Source organism: Myotis lucifugus, unplaced genomic scaffold (assembly GCF_000147115.1).
Source record: "Myotis lucifugus unplaced genomic scaffold, Myoluc2.0 scaffold_243, whole genome shotgun sequence".
Classification (NCBI taxonomy): domain Eukaryota; kingdom Metazoa; phylum Chordata; class Mammalia; order Chiroptera; family Vespertilionidae; genus Myotis; species Myotis lucifugus.
In genome coordinates this window covers 265,963-285,070 of record NW_005871291.1, presented here as the reverse complement: position 1 = coordinate 285,070, position 19,108 = coordinate 265,963, and the positions used below count along the sequence as shown (strand labels likewise).

At 39.1% G+C, this 19,108-nt stretch overlaps 2 protein-coding genes across 5 annotated transcripts; one reads left to right on the top strand and one right to left on the bottom strand.

Annotated features, from left to right (window-relative positions):
• Positions 1–513: 513 nt before the first annotated feature.
• CCNG1 (cyclin G1) lies at positions 514–7,916 on the top strand. Its single transcript, XM_006098593.3, has 7 exons — positions 514–748; positions 1,793–2,056; positions 3,836–4,089; positions 4,996–5,074; positions 5,156–5,254; positions 5,466–5,660; positions 6,689–7,916. Exons 2-6 carry the CDS (start codon positions 1,793–1,795, stop codon positions 5,655–5,657), a joined length of 888 nt encoding a protein of 295 aa, XP_006098655.1. The 5' UTR covers positions 514–748; the 3' UTR covers positions 5,658–5,660; positions 6,689–7,916.
• A 1,674-nt stretch (positions 7,917–9,590) lies between these two features.
• On the bottom strand, positions 9,591–19,067 carry NUDCD2 (NudC domain containing 2). Of its 4 annotated transcripts, none has more exons than XM_023762319.1 (4): positions 18,639–19,067; positions 16,975–17,023; positions 16,605–16,681; positions 9,591–12,308 (listed from the first exon to the last, which is right to left on the bottom strand). In XM_023762319.1, the coding sequence occupies exons 1-4, from the start codon at positions 18,912–18,914 to the stop codon at positions 12,225–12,227; spliced, it is 486 nt and encodes a 161-aa protein (XP_023618087.1). In that variant the 5' UTR covers positions 18,915–19,067; the 3' UTR covers positions 9,591–12,224. The 4 variants fall into 4 exon arrangements, with proteins under 4 accessions (XP_023618087.1, XP_023618086.1, XP_023618085.1 ...); XM_023762318.1 differs by having other exon boundaries at positions 18,615–19,065; XM_023762317.1 differs by having other exon boundaries at positions 16,605–16,756; positions 18,639–19,062.
• Positions 19,068–19,108: the final 41 nt, after the last annotated feature.

Genomic DNA, 19,108 nt, shown 5'->3' with positions numbered 1-19,108 from the left:
AAAAAGCAAAACAAGACAAGGATCCATTGATTTCCACAGCTCACCAAGAGAAGTTTCTGGACTTTAATAAACTAGCCCGTAAAAAACCCACCACCTCTCCATTTGACATGAAAACGCAGACTTTATTTTTTTTTTAACTTTTTTTTGGTAACTAGCCAAGGTACTTCAGAAGGAAGGGTAGAACCGCTCTGCTAAACCTCAAGGAACAAGAAGTCCCAGTACATTCGGGAATGGCACGCTAGCCAATCCGGCCGCCGCAGACACCTGGCCCGGGCCAGGATTGGTGCGCGCAGCACGTCCTTCGCCCTCCTCTTCATTGAAGACACCTTGGAAAATTCTCCAATAAGAGACGCTTAGTGGGAGGGGGCGTGGTCTCGAGGGGCGGAGTATTGGCCTCCTCTCTACAGTCCCGTCTTCTTTGGTCCGCGGGGGCCATCCATCAAATGCACTGCACCAATTAGCGGCGACAAAGCTCCCCTGGCCTAGCAGGAAGGCTCCGCCCTCCGATATATTCCCCGGGAGGCCCGTCCCGGTCCCTTCGGCTCCGAACTGACCCAGCGGAGGGCAGTGTCGTCTGGGCGGCGCTGCGGAGACCTCCACCCAGGACAGCTCCCCCTCCCCGGGCCTGTGCCCTCTTGCCCGCGAGTCCCCGCGCCTCTAGGACTTCTCGGATCTGATATCGTGGGCGGAGGTGCGAGCAGGCCCGGGGAGGGAAGATTCCAGCGAAGGAGCCGCATTCGCGATCAAGGTGAGCTGGGCCTGCGGGGCTGGCATAGCGGGCGGGGAGGGAGCCAGGCTGGGGCACGGGATGGGGGGTGAGTCTGGCCGCGTCCTTCCCCTCGGGTAGCTAATCCGCTGCTGTCAGCAACAAGTCCGGGCGAGTCCGAGCCCCGAGGGGCGGGGCCAGGTCCGACTTGTCTCCGATCCGCGGGGTCCAAGTGTCAAAGCGGGCAGGCGGGGTCCCAGGGACCAGCCCGGGGGAGAACCCGTCAAGTGAGTGGCTCGTCATCCGCGCCCCCCTTCCGTAACCCAGCGCTGAAGGCCCCCGGCATTCCTCTCTTTCGGTTGTGTAGGGAGGGACTGTGTGTGTGCGTCCAAGACTTAGCGTGGTGCCTGGGACACAAATGTGCAATATTATCAATAAGCAATAAAACTATCAATCCACTTCAATTTATTAATTTAGAAAACTCCCAGTTTCCTCTTGCAGGCTGGATTAGCCTCCCACTCCCTCTGTGCTCCTATAACATTCCTTAAGCTTCCTTTCCTAACACCAGTAAAAGTTCACAGTTATTGAGCACCGTGGGCCAGGCACTGTGCTAAATTCTGCATGAATCGTCTTATTTAATCTTCACAGCCAGAGAGACATATCATTGCCTCATTTTACAGGCGTAGAAGTAAGGTCATTAATATTGCCCAGTGTTGATTAGGCACCTACTGTATATGCTAAGCTCTATACCCAGGTGACCTCATGTATTCCACACAAGTCAGTGAGGTGGGTAATAATAACCTCATACCCACTTTACAGATGAGGAACTGAGGGCTAAGAAAAATTATCTAACCTGAACAGTTCCCACTGTTAATGCATGGCAGAATTTCAAAGTTTTGGTATCTTGTCTAACAACTCATAGTCATCTCTTGACAGTGAGTGGAAGGTTTGCAATATTTTAAAATTGCAATGACTTAGATTCACTAGCAGCGCTGGGGGAGGGGAAACTTATGTTATCAAGCACTTGGCACAATACAGTGCAGGAAGGGCTATTCTTATCCTTTCTGGGCTTTGTTCTATATATAGATGATAGAGGTCCTCACAACCACTGACTCTCAGAAACTGCTACACCAGCTGAATGCCCTGTTGGAACAGGAGCCGAGATGCCAGCCAAAGGTCTGCGGCTTGAGACTCATTGAATCTGCTTACGATAAAGGCCTCAGGATGACTGCAAGACTGAGGGACTTTGAAGTGAAGGATCTCCTTAGTCTAACTCAGTTCTTCGGCTTCGACACAGAGACATTTTCTCTGGCTGTGAATTTACTGGACAGATTCCTGTCCAAAATGAAGGTATGTTTAAAGCTACATTACCCTGAGTGTTTTGTTTTGTTTTTATTCTCGCCCGAGGATATGTTTTATTGATTTTAGAGAAAGAGAGAGAGAAACATGGATCAGTTGTCTCCCATACGTGCCTAGACCAGGAATCAAACCCACAAGCTAGGTATGTGCCCTGACCAGGAATTGAACCCGCAACCTTTTGGTGTATGGGACAATGTTCCAACCAACTGAGCCACCCAGCCAGGGCTACCCTAAGTGTTTCTTAGTTTTGCTCAATGTTTTAGAGATGGAATTGCTAGCTTTGGGTTGGTATTCAGAAACTTGACCTTTTTTATTTTCAGCAGGTAGCCCAAGCATTCTCTGTACTACAGCACTGATGAATACTCTTTTTTTAAAATCAAGAGTAATGCATTATTTATTAGATTTAACTTCTGACACTGAAACATAGTCTAATACCAAATCATTAATTGCAGTCTCCCAGTAGGAGAGTTGGCTGTTATTTTTTAAAATCTTTCTTGATAGGCTGGGTGTTTTCACTTTTTTTTAAAAAAATGTGTTAGCATCAGAATGCTAGGTTGTGATTAATAATTAGAGATGTTATCAACCACTTGGTCAATAAAGTATATTGATCTCCATTCATATATAAAGCTATACTTGTTTTAGCCTTAGACATACTCAAGTCTTGCTTATGTTTGGCATTTCCAGCATCTGCTTATATATAGTAGAGTATCTTCTGATGGAGCAGCATTTACATAATTATTTTCCTATATTTGGATAAGCAGGATATCAATGTATCTTTCAGAGCTAGCTTAGCTATTAAAAATACATCTGCCTTCTCTGTGTGCCCATGGTCATTGGTAGATAATGAGATAATCTGACAGTTGGAATAAAACTCATCTTTTAGTTCTCGATACCTAACACAATGTCTCCTATATAGGAGGAACTCAATAATGTATTTGTTGAATTGGATGGCTCAAGAAATTTGTTGAATAGGTTAATTATGCAACTCTTTAGACAGCATGTGCAAGCATTATCTTTGAATCTATAAATGTTGCACAGATGAGTAAGATACATCTATCCCTTCAGTATATTATATAGTCTTATGTGAGAATGTTTGCACTATCATACAGAAGAAGGCATAATAAGAAAAGTAAATACATTATACTGCTAAAGAAGTATAAAGGTATTGCTGAAGGGGTTCTAAAAAGAGGAGAGTTACAAACACTTGTAAAGGCTTCTTAAAATTGTATTTGAGCTACAACTTAAGAGTGGAGATAATTTGACTGTCTCACATTGTAGACATTCAGAAGGTGATGAATAAATAAGAGCTTGGTAGCAGATAGAGCTTTACAGGCAGAGTGAAAGTGATGTGCTATAGTGTTTTAAACAGGTGTTTCTACAGAGAAAACAGCCTGGGAAAACACAACATTCTGGAAAGAAATTTTGTGTGTAAGCTGTAAGGTGTTTCAGTCCTCATCTAAGCCTTTGACCAGTTAACGTATTTAGTCCAACTAGAACAGAGCACTTATAGTTAGTTCTATAGTGATTAAAAAAAAAAAGAATTTTTATTTGCTGAACCCAAACATTATACTGCAACTTAGTCCAGTTACTCCAAATTTGGCTCCAAGTGGGGTGCCTTGTATTGTCAGGCCACAGTTGACTTGTTAATTCCTTTAGAGATGACAAATATACCTCAAAGGTTCATTTTCATAATGATGGGTCTGAGTTCTAGATTATCTTTTTTTTTTTAATTGAAATAAGATAAAGACATGGACTTATTGTCTTTTTTAGGTTCAGCCCAAGCACCTTGGGTGTGTTGGACTAAGCTGCTTCTACCTGGCTGTAAAATCAATAGAAGAGGAAAGGAATGTCCCATTGGCAAGTGACTTGATCCGAATAAGCCAGTATAGGTTCACCGTTTCCGACCTGATGAGAATGGAGAAGATTGTATTGGAGAAAGTGTGTTGGAAAGTCAGAGCTACTACTGCCTTTCAATTTCTGCAACTCTATTATTCACTCATCCAAGAGAACTTGCCATTTGAAAGGTATGTAATCTTTGTCTTGAACCAAGGCTTTTTGGAAATTAGAATGTTATTGTCTGGATCAGTGGTTCCCAAACTTATTTGGCCTACCGCCCCCTTTCCAGAAAAAATATTACTCAGCCCCTGGAAATTAATTTTTTTTTAAATTTTAATAGCAGTTACTCATCGCCCCCAAATGCACCTGTGGCCATCACCGCCCCCCAGAGGGCGGTAGCGCCCACTTTGGGAATCACTGGTCTGGATGATGCTTAAAATCAATATCCTGGGAGAATTCCTATCAAAGGACCTGCAGCTCCTTGAATTTCACACTTCACTGTCCCCCAGAAATGAGACTTTCAGTTGTCAATAGCCTCTGGAAGTATGTGAAGGCTAATTCTTGAGACTAAAGGATATTTCACCTTTTACTTATATTTCATTTTCCATTTATAGACTAGTTAATTTATAAAACCTAGTAGGTATGCATCTAACAGATTACTAGAAAAAGGAACTTCAGTAGATGCAGAAATAGATTTATTAAAATCCAAAGAAACCATAGTGAAGGCCTGGGGCAGGAGGTGGGTGTGGGCTAGAAGGGGTCAATAGGGGAAAAACTGGGACATCTGTAATACTTTCAACAATAAAGATATTTTTTAAGTTAAAAAAGATAAAAAGAAACCTTGTTAGTTATGGCATGACACTTTTTATTTTTTTGGCCCAAATGACTTAAAATTCATGTTTGCTATCTTTAAGGAGTTACTTATTTTTAAGGCGTTCATGTCTCTGAAGGAAGAGGAATTGTTTACTTCAAATAATTTATTTTCTGTGTGTATAAACTTAAACTTTAAAATTGACTTGTGTCTTTCTAAAAATTTGACTTTTGACTAGATGTAAAATGATCTACATAAAATTAATCTCATTTTCTTTTTAAAGGAGGAATAGCCTTAATTTTGAAAGATTAGAAGCTCAACTTAAGGCATGCCACTGCAGGATCCTATTTTCTAAAGCAAGGGTAAATATTTTATATAAAGAGTAAACCTATTTATGTACCTGTTTTTATAGTCAACATTTACCTTAAATTTTTTTCTTTTAGCCTTCTGTGTTGGCATTGTCTATCATTGCATTGGAGATCCAAGCACAGAAGTGTGTAGAGTTAACAGAAGTCGTAGAATGTCTTCAGAAACATTCCAAGGTATGTCAAGGTCATTCCTGTTAACAGCTGTAAAAGAAACTAATCCACTTGTACTGTCTCCTGAACTAAAATGAGATACCATGTGTTTGAAATTTGAGTAGCTTCAAATATTTTGACAAGGAAAGACACAAGTTAATAAGATTACAAGTATTACTGTAGTTAAATACCTTAGAACTTTTTTTTTTTTTAATTTTTTAAAATTTATGTACAGATAAATGGCAGAGATTTGACCTTCTGGCAAGAGCTCGTATCCAAGTGTTTAACTGAATATTCATCAAACAAGTGCTCCAAACCAAATGTTCAGAAGTTGAAATGGATTGTTTCTGGGCGGACTGCACGGCAATTGAAGCATAGTTACTACAGAATAACCCACCTCCCAACAATTCCTGAAACGGTTCCTTAATTGGTAAATTGGGTTCATAGTTATTTCCCATATAGAGAAATTTTTATAATGCTATAATTTTCTTCTATAATTCAAGAATTAAAATCGGAATTATTTTCCAAACAAAAATGGACTACAAAGGGGATAATGACTTCACTGATCTAGTCAGCTAATATTTTAGGGCATTAACTACATTCAAGGCACAACACCCTAACAATAAGGAAATATCCAACCTTTGGTATGCAATTTAGCCATTTCATTACATTATCAGCTTAGGAAACAGCATCCTGTTGAATAACTGGAATTTTAAATGTAGCACTTAGCTCAGCTAGCATAGCTCAGTGGTTAAGCATCGACCTAGGAACCAAGAGGTCATGGTTCGATTCCAGGTCAGGGCACATGGCCGAGTTGTGGGCTCGATCCCAATGTGGGGAGTGCAGGAAGCAGACAATCAATGATTCTCTCTCATCATTGATGTTTCTCTCTCTCTATCCCTCTCCCTTCCTCTCTGAAGTCAATAAAAAACCTATTTAAAATATAATAATAAAAAATAAAAGCACTAAAACAATAATATTTAATTGAACATCATTCATTTTGCTTTATGTAGACTCAAACTCTGGCTCATTTAAAGTTACACAAGCCTGAGTAGGACAATAGGACCAAAAGTTTGAACCATATATGAACTAGTTTGAGATTACCTTATATGCAAAATCAGTATGGTCTTGGATGTTGTATTTAAAGAAAAATAAGTTATGCCAGATAGTCTTCACATTGGGTGTTTGGAAACCAGCAGATTACACTATAGTTTGTATCATTGCTATAGCAGTTGGAACCCTAGGAAATTGTTACATGCCTGATTGTCACTGACATATATTCTTGCTATCTAAATATAACTCTGTGATTTTTTTCCTATTGAAAACTCAACGTTAACATTTAACACACCTACGTGTGACATGATTATGAATCTTAGATATGAGCAGTAAGTCGTTTTTAACAGTAATACTTATGTTTGGCAAACTTCTAATAACTTGATTTTTTGTTTGTTTAAATAGGATTATTACAGCAACAAAAACTTCTCTGAAGCCTTTCGCCACAATCCTGAAGGATGGATTCCACAATGTTATAGTGGATTTAAGCTGTGAATCCTCAAAACATCGTAACTGGATTAGCATTGATGTTCTCAGATTTGGGAAAACTGCCTAATTAACATTATGCTATAGTGGAATTATGCTTAAATTTGAATTCAGCTGAGGCATACAAACAAAGCCAAGTCCATAATGTGAAATGTTAATGAAAAGTCTGGGAAGGTAAACTGTGAATCTTCATTTCTAACATTGATCCAACTTTCTATATTGGGTCAGTATATTTAGGAGGTATTAAAAATGGTAACCTACTTAATTTAAATTTTAAATTATGAGGTTTACATCAAAACCAATATTTCATAAATGCACTTTTAAGACATTATAAGGGTCACTATTTTAGGCAGTGAATATGGTTTCTTAGCACCCATAATGCAAGTAATAGATTATTCAGAGATGTGGACTTGATTGCTACATGGAAATTACATTCATTTTATATAAAGCAAAACTACATACCTGTTAATCTTGGAGTATTATCTTTAACATTTTTTCTATAAGACAGGTGATATTTGTGTCCAGGGAAAAAAGTTTTTATGCAAAATCTATAGTCACATTGAGAAAATTCGTTTTATTGTACTAGTGACTCAAATTAACATCACTCTGAAAACGTGCTCATTTAACACTCCAGAAGTTTTTACTAAGGACTGTTTTTATAAAACTGCCATTGCTTCTAATTTACAACTCTGTTTGAAATGAAGGGAATATACTTTCACTAATTTTCCCTACTGTGCCAACAGAAGGTCTTAAGTAAATACCCATCTTTATAATCATGAGGTTGCTGAGGTAGAGTTCAGGACTTGCTAGTAAGTCCGTGAATATAAGGAGATCTAGTGTTAGAAGTGTTATAAACCACTCAGTGCAATGTGTAGCCTGAGTCCATCCAAGATGATTGTGCCCAATGTTGACATCATGTTATGAATAAATATGCACTGGAAAATAAACCAAAGAACCACAGTATATCTCATACTTTTGTAAACAATATATTTTGTAGGTAACTTTTCCGTTTTCCCAAAAGGCTGATACATTTCAATATTTCACTTACATCCATGTTAATTCTGAGTTTGCAGAGGTAACCTAACCAACTACCATTGTGTTTTAGTACTAAGGGGGATATACATTTCAATAAAGTGATTGAAATGCATTTCTTTGCTGGGTGGTTTTCTAATTTGTTTCTCTTCTGATTCAACAAACTATTTTGTCAATGTGATGGCAGAACCACATATAAAGCTATCTCTACTCAGTCTATTTTTTAAATCCTCACCAGAGGATACTTTTTCCATTGATTTTTAAGAGAGTGGAAGGAATAGAGGGAGGAGAGAGAGAAACATGAGACATGCCGACTGGTTGCCTCCTGCACACAAATGACTGGGCAAGGCTGGAACCTGCAACCCAGGCATATGCCCTTGACCAGGAATCAAACCCATGACCCTGTGGTGCCTGGGGCCAATGCTCTAACCATTGGTCAACACCAGCCAGGGCTCTACTCAGTAAAGTAAGATGTATGGTAGCAGAAAAAAATCTCTATAATATGGCCATTATTGAAGCTTTTACTCTAATGGTTTTCTAAAGTAGACATGATAAATATGCTTAATGTGCATTAAAAATTGATTTTTTGCACCATGGTTATTTTTATCATTTGGATTCATCACTACTATGGATATCCTTAATACAACTTCACCCTTAGATTCAGCCCACTTGAAGTTTTGTGTAAACCCTCTTTACCTAATTAAACAGAATTCCAGATAGTGGTAGTTAACTGCCAAGTATTGTGTTAGATCTACTGGTTATTACCGAACTAAAACAATATGTAATTTTGAACTATTCATGTTTAATTAAAGGAACCAAAGTAAACACTACAAGGGATTACTGATGAAAGAAAAACTTAAATGTCCCCTTTTGCACTCGACTCAGATTAGATAATTTAATAAGCTCTATTCTCACAAGTGTTATTTTTAAAAAGGTTACTTGAACCTTATCTGTATTTCCAATTAAGCTATATACTACCTAAACAATAGACATTTCTGATCTAATATTTGTGGTTAGCAATAATAGTTTTTATTTTCAGGTACTATTGCCAGATATTTTATATGAATCATCTCATGTAATCCTCCAAAATGTATGAAGTTATCCCAATTTACAAATGAACTGGTAGGGTGTGTGGAGGAGGCAGCTGGTTGATGTTTTGCTCTCACACTGATGTTTTTCTCCCGTCCTCTAAAACATTCAATAAAAATATATTTTTAAAAAAATAAAGCACTGGCACATAATGTGGAAATCCTCTAAAACATTATGCTAAGTGTAATGTGGAAATCCTCTAAAACATTATGCTAAGTGTAAGAAGCCAGTAAAAAACGATCACATATTATCTATATATATAAAAGCCTAAGCAACTGAATGACTGGTTGACCAGTCGCTATGACACTCAACACAGGAGCCTCCCCCGGTGGTCAGTGTGCTCCGCAGCCCCTCCCCCTCCCCACCTTGATGACCCCGATAGGGTTGGCCAACCTCCCATGGCCCCTCCCTCTGCTGGCCAACCTCCCACAGCCCCAATCGGCCCCGCCGGCCAGGCCGAGGGACCCCACCCATACATGAATTCATGCACTGGGCCTCTAGTTATTTCATAAATATAAAATGTTCAGAACAGGGAAATCTATGAAATGGAAAGTAAATTAGTGGTTGCTTAGGTCAGGAACTGGGGAGGATGACAGCTAAAAGGCATGGGGTTTCATTTTCAGGCAATGAAAATGAAAATGGACCATGGTGATGGTTGAATATGTGAGTGTACTAAAAACCATTGAATTATACACTTTAAGTGGGTAAAATGAATTTAATCGCAATAAAGCTCTTTTTAAAAAAAGATAGCACATGATTCCATTTACATGAACTTGTTAAAAAGACAAATCTAGTATGAAGGCATTTTTGTGATTGAACAGTTCAATCTCCTGATTTTGGAGGTAACATATTTCTACATGTTAAAATTCACAAAACTACAAACAAAAAAGTTCATTTTACTTTGTTTATTCAAATTATAAAATATTTTTAAAATGTTAAAATGAGAAGCCAATTACAAGAAAAAAGCCTTTTCCCCATAATTTCACTCCTAAAGTTACTGGGTAACATGAACATAGGGAGTGGCTGGGCTGCAGTGGCCCAGTGTGGAGGGTAAGGGTCCCAGGTGAGAAGGCTATCATTGGCATAGGGTGCTGGAGCCTAAACACAGTGAGAGAAGGCGTTCATTCATAGCAACAAGGCCTAGAATAGGGAACCAAATACATTAAGGATAACAGAATCAGGTTTCTCACTATTGTTGAAAGGAATTACAGAGAGAAAACAAAAATGACCCTAAGAGATTAGAAATGAAAGTGACTATACTAAAAACCAAGTGTGAACAACATAGTTTTCAATACATATAAATATAGATGTAAATGTATGCACTATACAAACATCAACAGTAATTGCTCACTTCTAAAAACCATTCTCCATGAATGAAAACCAAGATTCCATGGAAAAATTGCTGATTCTTGGGCTAGGGCAGAGAAAGCATAATAAGCCTAGTATGCCTTGTGACAGATTAAGAAATTGCTCAGATAATAATGGGGACATGTCAAAAGGACATAGAAGCCACTTAGAATGGTCTGGCACTGGCCAAATCTAGAAAAATTTTGAGAATCAAAGTAATAGGAATAATTGATTTTAACCTGCTGAATAAAGTAGGAAACAATGAGTCCATAAAGATATCAATAAAATGAAAGTTTAGTAAGAAACATAATTTGAAACTAACTTCCACAAAGTACTCAATTATACACATAAAAAGAGTAACTTTACAATGGAGAAGACTAGCAGGTATCACTTAAACAGTAATTTATTTTTTTAATATATTTTATTGATTTTTTACAGAGAGGAAGGGAGAGGGATAGAGAGTTAGAAACATCAATGAGAGAGAAACATCGATCAGCTGTCTCCTGCACACTCCCTTCTGGAGATGTGCCCGCAACCAAGGTACATGCCCTTGACCGGAATCGAACCTGGGACCCTTCAGTCTGCAGGCCGCCGCTCTATGCACTGAGCCAAACCGGTTAGGGCTTAAACAGTAATTTAAGTAATCACCAGAAGAGAAAGAACAAATTAAAATTAACTCATGGTAGGATGCAATAAGAACACAGCATCACTTCTTTAACATTCCTGCCAAAGATGCAAAGCCTGAACCTATAAAGAAATATCAGACAAAATTCAAATTGAGGAATGTTGTAAAAAAAAAAAAAAAAGTCTGTAATCTTCAAAAGTGCCAAGGTTGTAAAAGTCAAGGAGAAAATGAGGACTTGTTCCAGATTTAAGCACAGTTAAGACATGTGACATCTAAAGGAAAGGCATGATTCTGACTGTACCCCTTTGCTATAAAAGACATTGGGACAATTGAACTTGAAAGGAATGAAGGTCTGAGAATTGGATAGTTGTAATGTGACAATGCTTATTTCCTGCTTTTAAAGGTTGTATTGTAGTATGTAAGAGTTTCCTTTCAAGGAAATACACACTAAGGTACACAGAGGTAATTGGGCATCATGTCATCAACTTACACAAATTGGTTGAGGAAAAAAAGCAATTCTATGTTCTTTAGTTGTAACTATTCTATACATTTGAGATTGTTTAAATTTTTTTTATAAAAAAGATAAAAGGATGAAATAAAATTTCAAGACAATTCTTACTTCTATGTCTGGATCACTGAAGATCAAAATTATGTCACTGATTTATAATCATTGACCATAATTTGTTTTATGGTGCTAACAACACACTTGGCCAATAATCATACTCACTTCACCAAATCTCTTTTCATATTAATCCATTCCTACTGTGAGGTTAACTACTTTTCAGTTTATTGACATAAAGTGATCTCTCAAGAAATAATATCCTAATTCAGAGATTTTCATTAACTCTTAAAGTTCACTTACTCAGAATATACTTGCGGATTTTTTTCTTTCCTAAAATTTTCATTAATATAATTTCCTTGTGTGGACTGGTATACTTAGCCAAAAGGGTACACAATTCCTATTTTAAAGTTTATTGAACATTACTCCTACATCACACTTATTAGAAGAAAAAAATTAATTTTCCCTGAAGGCACCCTGTCTTTTCATTATGATCTATACCCTAACAATTTTTGTATTAAAAATATAGGTTAAATATGAAATTAGCAAAATGCATCATATGAAACTTCATGCTGAGCAAAACCAAGTCCAAAAAAAGTTATCATATATTAATAGAATAGTTACCACAGTATTTAAGAGGTTCCCTATGTAAATCATATTTGAAAGCAATTTTTAGAACCATACTTAAATATATTTTGCAATTTGTTACTGTAGGCATCCACATTTTTCTTCTACCATATAATCTGTTCCTTTGAACAAGTTGGCAACATCTGCTAGGGTCCACAGAATGCAGCAAAAAATAGCTATTTCTCCAGATTTGAGAAATCTGGTCCACCTTTCGTGTAGTTTCCTGAGATTTCTGCTCCACTGAAGTCAAAACCAGGATTCTAAAAGATATGAACAAAAACGTATGACAAAACTTATGAGGAAAACTATAAGTAACTTCAATCAAAGGAAAATGATAAAAAGATTTGAAAGGCAGGTGACAAAAAAAGGGAATCTAAATAGCCAACAAACATGTAAATATATACCAAACTTCACTGTAATCACCAAAATGTAACTTAACACTATAATTTTATAATGTTCAGACTTACAAATATTTAGAAGATCCAATATGCGTGTTACAATGTTGACAAGTGTATGGACAAACACATATACATTTGAGAGTATTTAAAATATTCTTTTTTAGCAAAAAGGAGATAAATAGGATGAAATAAATAGGATAAAAAACACTTTTTTTTAATTTGAACACTTTAGTATCAGGGTACAAACAGGTTTTAACAGCATTTTTTGAGACCTTGCATATGCCAGGCTGGGTTCTAAGAGCTATACATATATTAACATAATTAATCCTCACAACAATCCTATGAAGTAAGCATTACCCCAGGCTGTAGTCTTTCGGAGGACATTTCATTTCAACAAACATTTATTGAGTTCCTAGTGTTTGGAAGACACTATTAGAGGCATGTGGAATTCAAGAGTGAACAAACAGACAAAGATCCCTGCTTCACTGGAGCTTACACTCTAACAAGAGACCGATAATAGCCCTGACCAGTTTGGCTCAGTGGATAGAGTGTCAGCTTGCAGACTGAAGAGTCCCAGGTTTGATTCTAGTCAAGGGCATGTAACTTGGTTACAGGCACATCCCCAGTAGGGGGTGTGCAGGTGGCAGGTGACTGATGTTTCTCTCTCACTGATGTTTCTAACTCTCTATCCCTCTCCCTTACTCTTTGAAATCAATAAAGATATATTTAAAAAGAGAGAGAGAGAGAGAGAGACCGACCAATAATAAACCATTAAAGTTATCTAGTGCAGGAGTCAGCAAACTTTTCTGTAAAGAGCCAGGTAGTAAATATGTTAGGCTTTGAAGACCATACAATCTCAGTCATAACTACTCGATTTTGCTGTTACTCTTATGAAAGACAATACACAAACAAATGAGCATAGCAGTGTTTCAATAAAACTTTACTTCAAAAACAGGCTGGACTTGACCCATGAGCCAGTTTGCAGGCCCCAGACCTAGTGTATTAAGAGTTGGTATTCAGTATGTTAAAAGTTGGTAAGTACTATAGAAAGAAAAAAAAAAGGAAAGAAAAGTAGGACAGAATAAGGGAAATGAAGAGGTTACAGTATTTAAATAGAATGATCAAAACTCAAAGAATGCTCATTGAGCAATGACTTGAAAACTGTGAAGTTAGCCGAGCTTTGGGAAATGAAAAGGAATGGCCTGACATGTTTAAGGAACAGCAAAATGGCCTGTGTGGCTAGAGCAGAATGACTGAGGGGGACAGCATTAAGAAACGAGGTCAGGGAGATCATGGAAAACCAGATCAGATGGAGACCTATAAGAGACTTTGTCTTTTACTAGACTGAACAAGTCCTAACAAGAGGAGTACTGTAATCTGACTTACATTTTAAAAGAACTGCTCTGCTATTTTGAGAGGACTATAGCTTGGCAAAGGTAGAAGTGAAAAGAACAATTATGTTATTGAAGTAATCTAGACAAGACATTAGAGGTAGTCCAGATAAGGGTGGCAGTGGTAGTACCAGTAAGATTTCCTGACAAAATGGATAGGGTGTTAAGACACAGATAGGAATGGAGGATGACTCCCACACCTCCTTTTCTTTAATCCTCACCTGAGTATACATTTCCATTAATTTTTTTAGAGAGAGTAGAAGGAAGGGGGACAGAGAGAGAGAAACAGACAAATCGTCTGGTTGCCTTCTGCACATAACCTTTTCAGGGATCAACATGGAGCCTACAATCAAGAAACAATGCCCTTGACCGGAATAGAACCAGGACCCTTCAGTCCCCTGGCTGACGCTCTATCTCGCTAGGGCCCCATACATCTACACTAAGAGAAAGATTCAAATTGACCATACCTCTGCAACACCCATCAGCCAATCAGGAGTGAGTATGCAAATTAACCCAACAAAGATAGCAGTGGCCCCGCCATCCCAGCCACTCTGGGCCTCTGGGCAGCATGCATGCATGACGCCTGCTATGAGGGGGGCAGGGAGTGGAGGGAGCGCCAGGAGCGAAGACTGAAGGCTCCGGCCACAGCGAAGGCTCCGGCCGCAGCGAAGACTCGGCTGGAGCGAAGACTCTGGCCGGAGTGAAGACAGAAGGCGGCAGCCAGACCGAAGGTCTGGGTCCCAGGTGCCAGAGGAAAACCGGTGCCAGCAGCCAGGGGAAGGAAGGCCTGTTGCACGAATCTTCGTGCAAGGGCCTCAAGTATATACACTGAGTGGCCAGATTATTATGACCGCCCAGATTATTATGACCACCCCATCAGTACTTCATTGGCCACCTTTTGCCTTCAATACTGGGGCGATTCTTCTTGGCATCGACTCCATGAGATGTTGAAAGGTGATGCGAGGAATCTGACACCATGCCTGATGAATAGCACTATCCAATTCTGTGAGATTTGATGGTTGTGGAACCAGCTGCCTGATGGCTTTTAACTTCGTCCCACAAATGCTCAATTGGATTGAGATCTGGTGATTGTGGTGCCACCTAAGCAAGGTAAAGTCTCCCTCATGTTCTTGAAACGACTCCTGCACAATACGAGCATTGTCTTGTTGGAAGAAGCCCTCTCCATTGGGATACGCCATCAACATGATAGGATGAACTTGATCAGCAACAATACTTAGGTATGTTGTGCTATTCAGACGTTTATAATGGTCTGGCCCTCTAGCAACTTCAGCGCGAAATTATAGCTAATTTGCCTACTAACGTCAGGTGGTCATAATAATCTGGTCACTCAGTGTGTGTGTGTGTGTGTGTGTGTGTGTGTACACACACATATATATACACACACATACATATATATGTATATAAACGTATATATGTATGTGTGTATGTATGTGTATGTATCCTATAATAAAAGCCCAGTGACTGAACAGCAGAACAACCAGAATGACAGGTCGACCAGTCACTATGATGCGCACTGACCACCAGAGGGCAGACACTCAATGCAGGAGCTGCCCCCTGGTGGTTAGTGTGCTCCCACAGCAGGAGTGCTGCTCAGCTGACCAGGATGAGCGATGAGCGATGAGCGGCGCTCCCACAGCAGGAGCAGCTGCTCAGAGGGTGAGTCCATAGCCGCTCAGCTGATGGGTATGAGCAGTGCTCCCACAGCGGCTGATCCCCGCAAGCCACGCTCCCCACCAGCGCACAAATCCCATGCACCAGGCCTCTAGTATATATATTTGCACACACAAACACACACACACACAATAGATCCTCGGGTTAAGTCGGAGATCCATTCCTACGGCGGGACGTAATGCGATTTTCGCCGTAAGTTGGAACCCACCTACATAAGTACCTATGTCACTCACATGGAGCACATACACAGCAGTAATGAAGTGAAACAGTAAAAAAATTTGAAAGAAAGATAACAATTCCTGACCTTTACTTGTGGTAAATAAATAATAAAAAACATAAATCTCACACACACATATATATATATACACATCGAAATGACGAAACTTTTTTTTTTATAAATAAATGGGAGATGGCGACGTACCACGAAACGATGTACGTCGAGTCCGATGTAACTCAAGGACTATGTGTGTGTGTGTGTGTGTACTTTTTTATTAGAACAACTCATGTCCATCAACTGAGATGAGAAGCTTAGAGGTTGAACATATGTGAGAGAGATGTTAGAAAGCTCATGTTGGACGTACTGAGTTTAATGTTTGCTAGCCAAATGGAGATATTAAATAGGCAACTGGATATAAGAGTCCAAAATTCAGGAGAAAAGTCTAGGCTAAAGATATACATTTGAATGTTTGAATAGTTTCAGAGATGAAAGCATAAACTTTCTTTCAAATAGCAGTCATAAATAGGGAAATCTAAATCTTATCGAATGGGAATAGCTAAATATTACAATACATTCAAACTAGAAAACACCCTGAAGCAGTTAAAGAAGTGAGTTTTTCTATGTGTTCTAAAAGAGAAAGAGACCTAAGACATATTATTAAAAAAGAAATACAAACAATCTACAGTGTGTCTCCATTTATGTTAAAACAAAACAAACAAGCCAATATATTGATGAGATGAGACTGAGACACAGGCATGGAAAGCAGAGATATTGATGAAGGGGTCTTCACTTTCAAAAAATATTTATTCTGTTTCTAATATGTTTAACTACACATATGCATACACTTATCTGACTTACTTCTTTCTGGAATCTCTCTAATGTAAGTTTTCTCTGCATTTGGTCTTGCACCCAAGGATCAGCTGTGTATTCAGATTCTAGAAGAGAAGTCCAACAATTTGCTGCATCTCTCTTTGTCTTTGTAAGAACAATACGAACCATTTTTCTGTCCTCTAAACAAACAGAAATCACAAATTAGAGTTCATTCAATTTTATATTTTCAAAAACCATTAGGTAATCTTGACACAAAATTACTCTCAATACATTCCTATTAGTATCTCTTTCAAAACTGCAAAGACAAAGCACCTAATACAACAGGAAAAACATACTAAGTTCCAAGACAAAATTAACTGGTGAAAAGACCCTAGGATTTATAATAGATTACCCTTACCCAAAGTCCATGTTCCCTCATCAGCTATTGTAGAATCAAAGAGTTTGCCCTGAAAAATAAACATATAAGTTATTAAAAATACAAAAATTTCATTAATTCTTATAAAGCTTTCATGATTTAAGACTTACCTAATTTCCTATCTAATTCACATAAAATTGTCTAATTTGGTTAGAATAGGGAGATAAATTTTTAAACCATTTCAACACATTGAAAAGGTGCTCAACCCTATGTTTCCTCCTAGCAAGTGAAATGAAACCTGGAATATAACTATGACAGAAAACACAGGGATCTCTAAAGAAAGATCAGGGATCCTTAATTTTTAGAAGATTAAGAAATACTATTGATCATTGACTAGCCAAATATAAAATAACTGAAATGCTTTATCAATTAAAATAGATTACAAGAGCTCTCCTGATGAAATTAAGAAGAAATTATGTCTTTTAAAAAAAACTTTTAAGAACTGGCTCATTCTAAAAAAAACCAACAACAAACTGGCTCATTCTCTTTGTTGGGCATATTGGCATTAACAAATTACTTTAGCACATACTACAGATCTAAGATTAGTAGTTCCTGATTTTCTTCAGAAACTGGTTTTAAGTAAGAAGCAAAATGTAAGTTTAAAGGAGAATGCATATGCTGAAACCCATTTATTTGTTGCTTTGCCAAATTTGTTTTAGAAAATATGTTAACAAATATATATTTCCTTTCACATGTCAATACTTGTGGTCCAAATGTACACCTAAAATCCTCGAGTTAAAGAGTTATTGCTAAATTCCCAAGTGATTGGAAATTTGAATTGTAACCTTAAACCACTGTGCAGGAAGCTACGAATTGCAGAACTATTCAGAAAGGTCATTTAGGTCCACGTTGATAGAAATCAAAGTCTTTCAAATCAGTCGTGCTTTTCTCAAAGGCACTGGAAGCACTTTAATAGAAAAACAACAGCTAACATGTCCTGTGTGCTTATTACATAGCAGGCACTCCTCCCAGCTCTTCATGCACATGGATGCCAGGTTATGCTCAAAACAGTCCTATAAAAATGGTACTGTAATTACTGCCCTTTATGGATGAAGTTAGAGACACTGAAAAATCTCTTGCCCAAGGTTTCAAAACTAGAAAAATGGCAGAACCAGGTATCCCATCAAACAGTCTTCACCGCTGCCGTCAAACATCTGGAGCAGCTAATCTGAGAAAGGAATCTAGCTTGGATTTAATTGATTTTAACTATAAATGCTACTAATAATGCTACTTTTATTATGCTTCCCTACTTGCCATAACCAGTGCAGTTATCTGTCTCATTCAACGCTGTCACCCCGGCACGCAGGACGGCGCCTGGAAGCGTGTGTATGGAATATAAATATTTATTTCTTTGACGACCTAGCTAAGTTGCTTCGGCTGAAGACCCGCAGAGGCATAACAGGCGCAATTTCATTCGATTTAGAAATAAAGCCAGAAAAATAGGCTCCTCCAATTTCCGCGTCAACTCAGGACTGGCACTGGAAGGTGGGGGCTCCGACCAGACCGCAATCAGAAAAGCCCAAGGGCCTCGCCACAGTCTTCCTACGGAAATGGGGAGCCCTAGGGCTCGGGGGTTTGGGGAGGCCGCGAGGAATCTGGGCACCAGCCCGGCCGGCCGCTACCTTGAGGATCTCGCGGCCACCCACCGCCAGCGCCACGTGCCGGCTCTGCAGGTCGCACCGGATATCTTGGGCGCGAGTGCCGGGCGGCACCTGCACTTCAATGAACACCTCCTCCAAGGTCTGATACCACTGGCCCCAAGGCGTCCCGCACGGAACCACCCCACTGCGCTCCTCGACAGGGGCCGACATACTCCAGGTGCCTCCCGGCGGCAGCCGCACAGAGCGAGCTGAGCGCATGCGCCGAATCTCCACGCTCGGGCCACGCCCCGGCCTCCCGGCTCCGGTTTCCGCTCGGGTCATCGCTCATGCGCAGGAATGTAAGCTGACATCTCAGTGCGTATTTCCCTTTTCATTGGCTACTTAGGCCGCTGGCAGGGCCAAATTTGAAACAAGTGAAATCCGGAAAAGTTTACATTTCCAGGAGCGATAGGAGACGGTTGGAACCAGCGAGGCTGGAACTCACCGCCACCTTTGTGACGCCACTGGTCGACTTT

Bases quoted from the DNA above. Each gene is read 5' to 3' on its own strand.
- CCNG1 (XM_006098593.3), top strand. From the start codon at position 1,793: ATGATAGAGGTCCTCACAACCACTGACTCTCAGAAACTGCTACACCAG. The intron at 4,090-4,995 runs GTATGTAATCTT...TTCTTTTTAAAG, and splicing joins GAGAACTTGCCATTTGAAAG to GAGGAATAGCCTTAATTTTG. The intron at 5,075-5,155 runs GTAAATATTTTA...TTTTTCTTTTAG, and splicing joins TCCTATTTTCTAAAGCAAGG to CCTTCTGTGTTGGCATTGTC.
- NUDCD2 (XM_023762316.1), bottom strand. From the start codon at position 18,914: ATGACCCGAGCGGAAACCGGAGCCGGGAGGCCGGGGCGTGGCCCGAGC. The intron at 17,024-18,614 runs GTAGCGGCCGGC...TTTATTTTTCAG, and splicing joins GTGGCCGCGAGATCCTCAAG to GGCAAACTCTTTGATTCTAC. The intron at 16,757-16,974 runs GTAAGGGTAATC...CTGTTTGTTTAG, and splicing joins TGAGGGAACATGGACTTTGG to AGGACAGAAAAATGGTTCGT.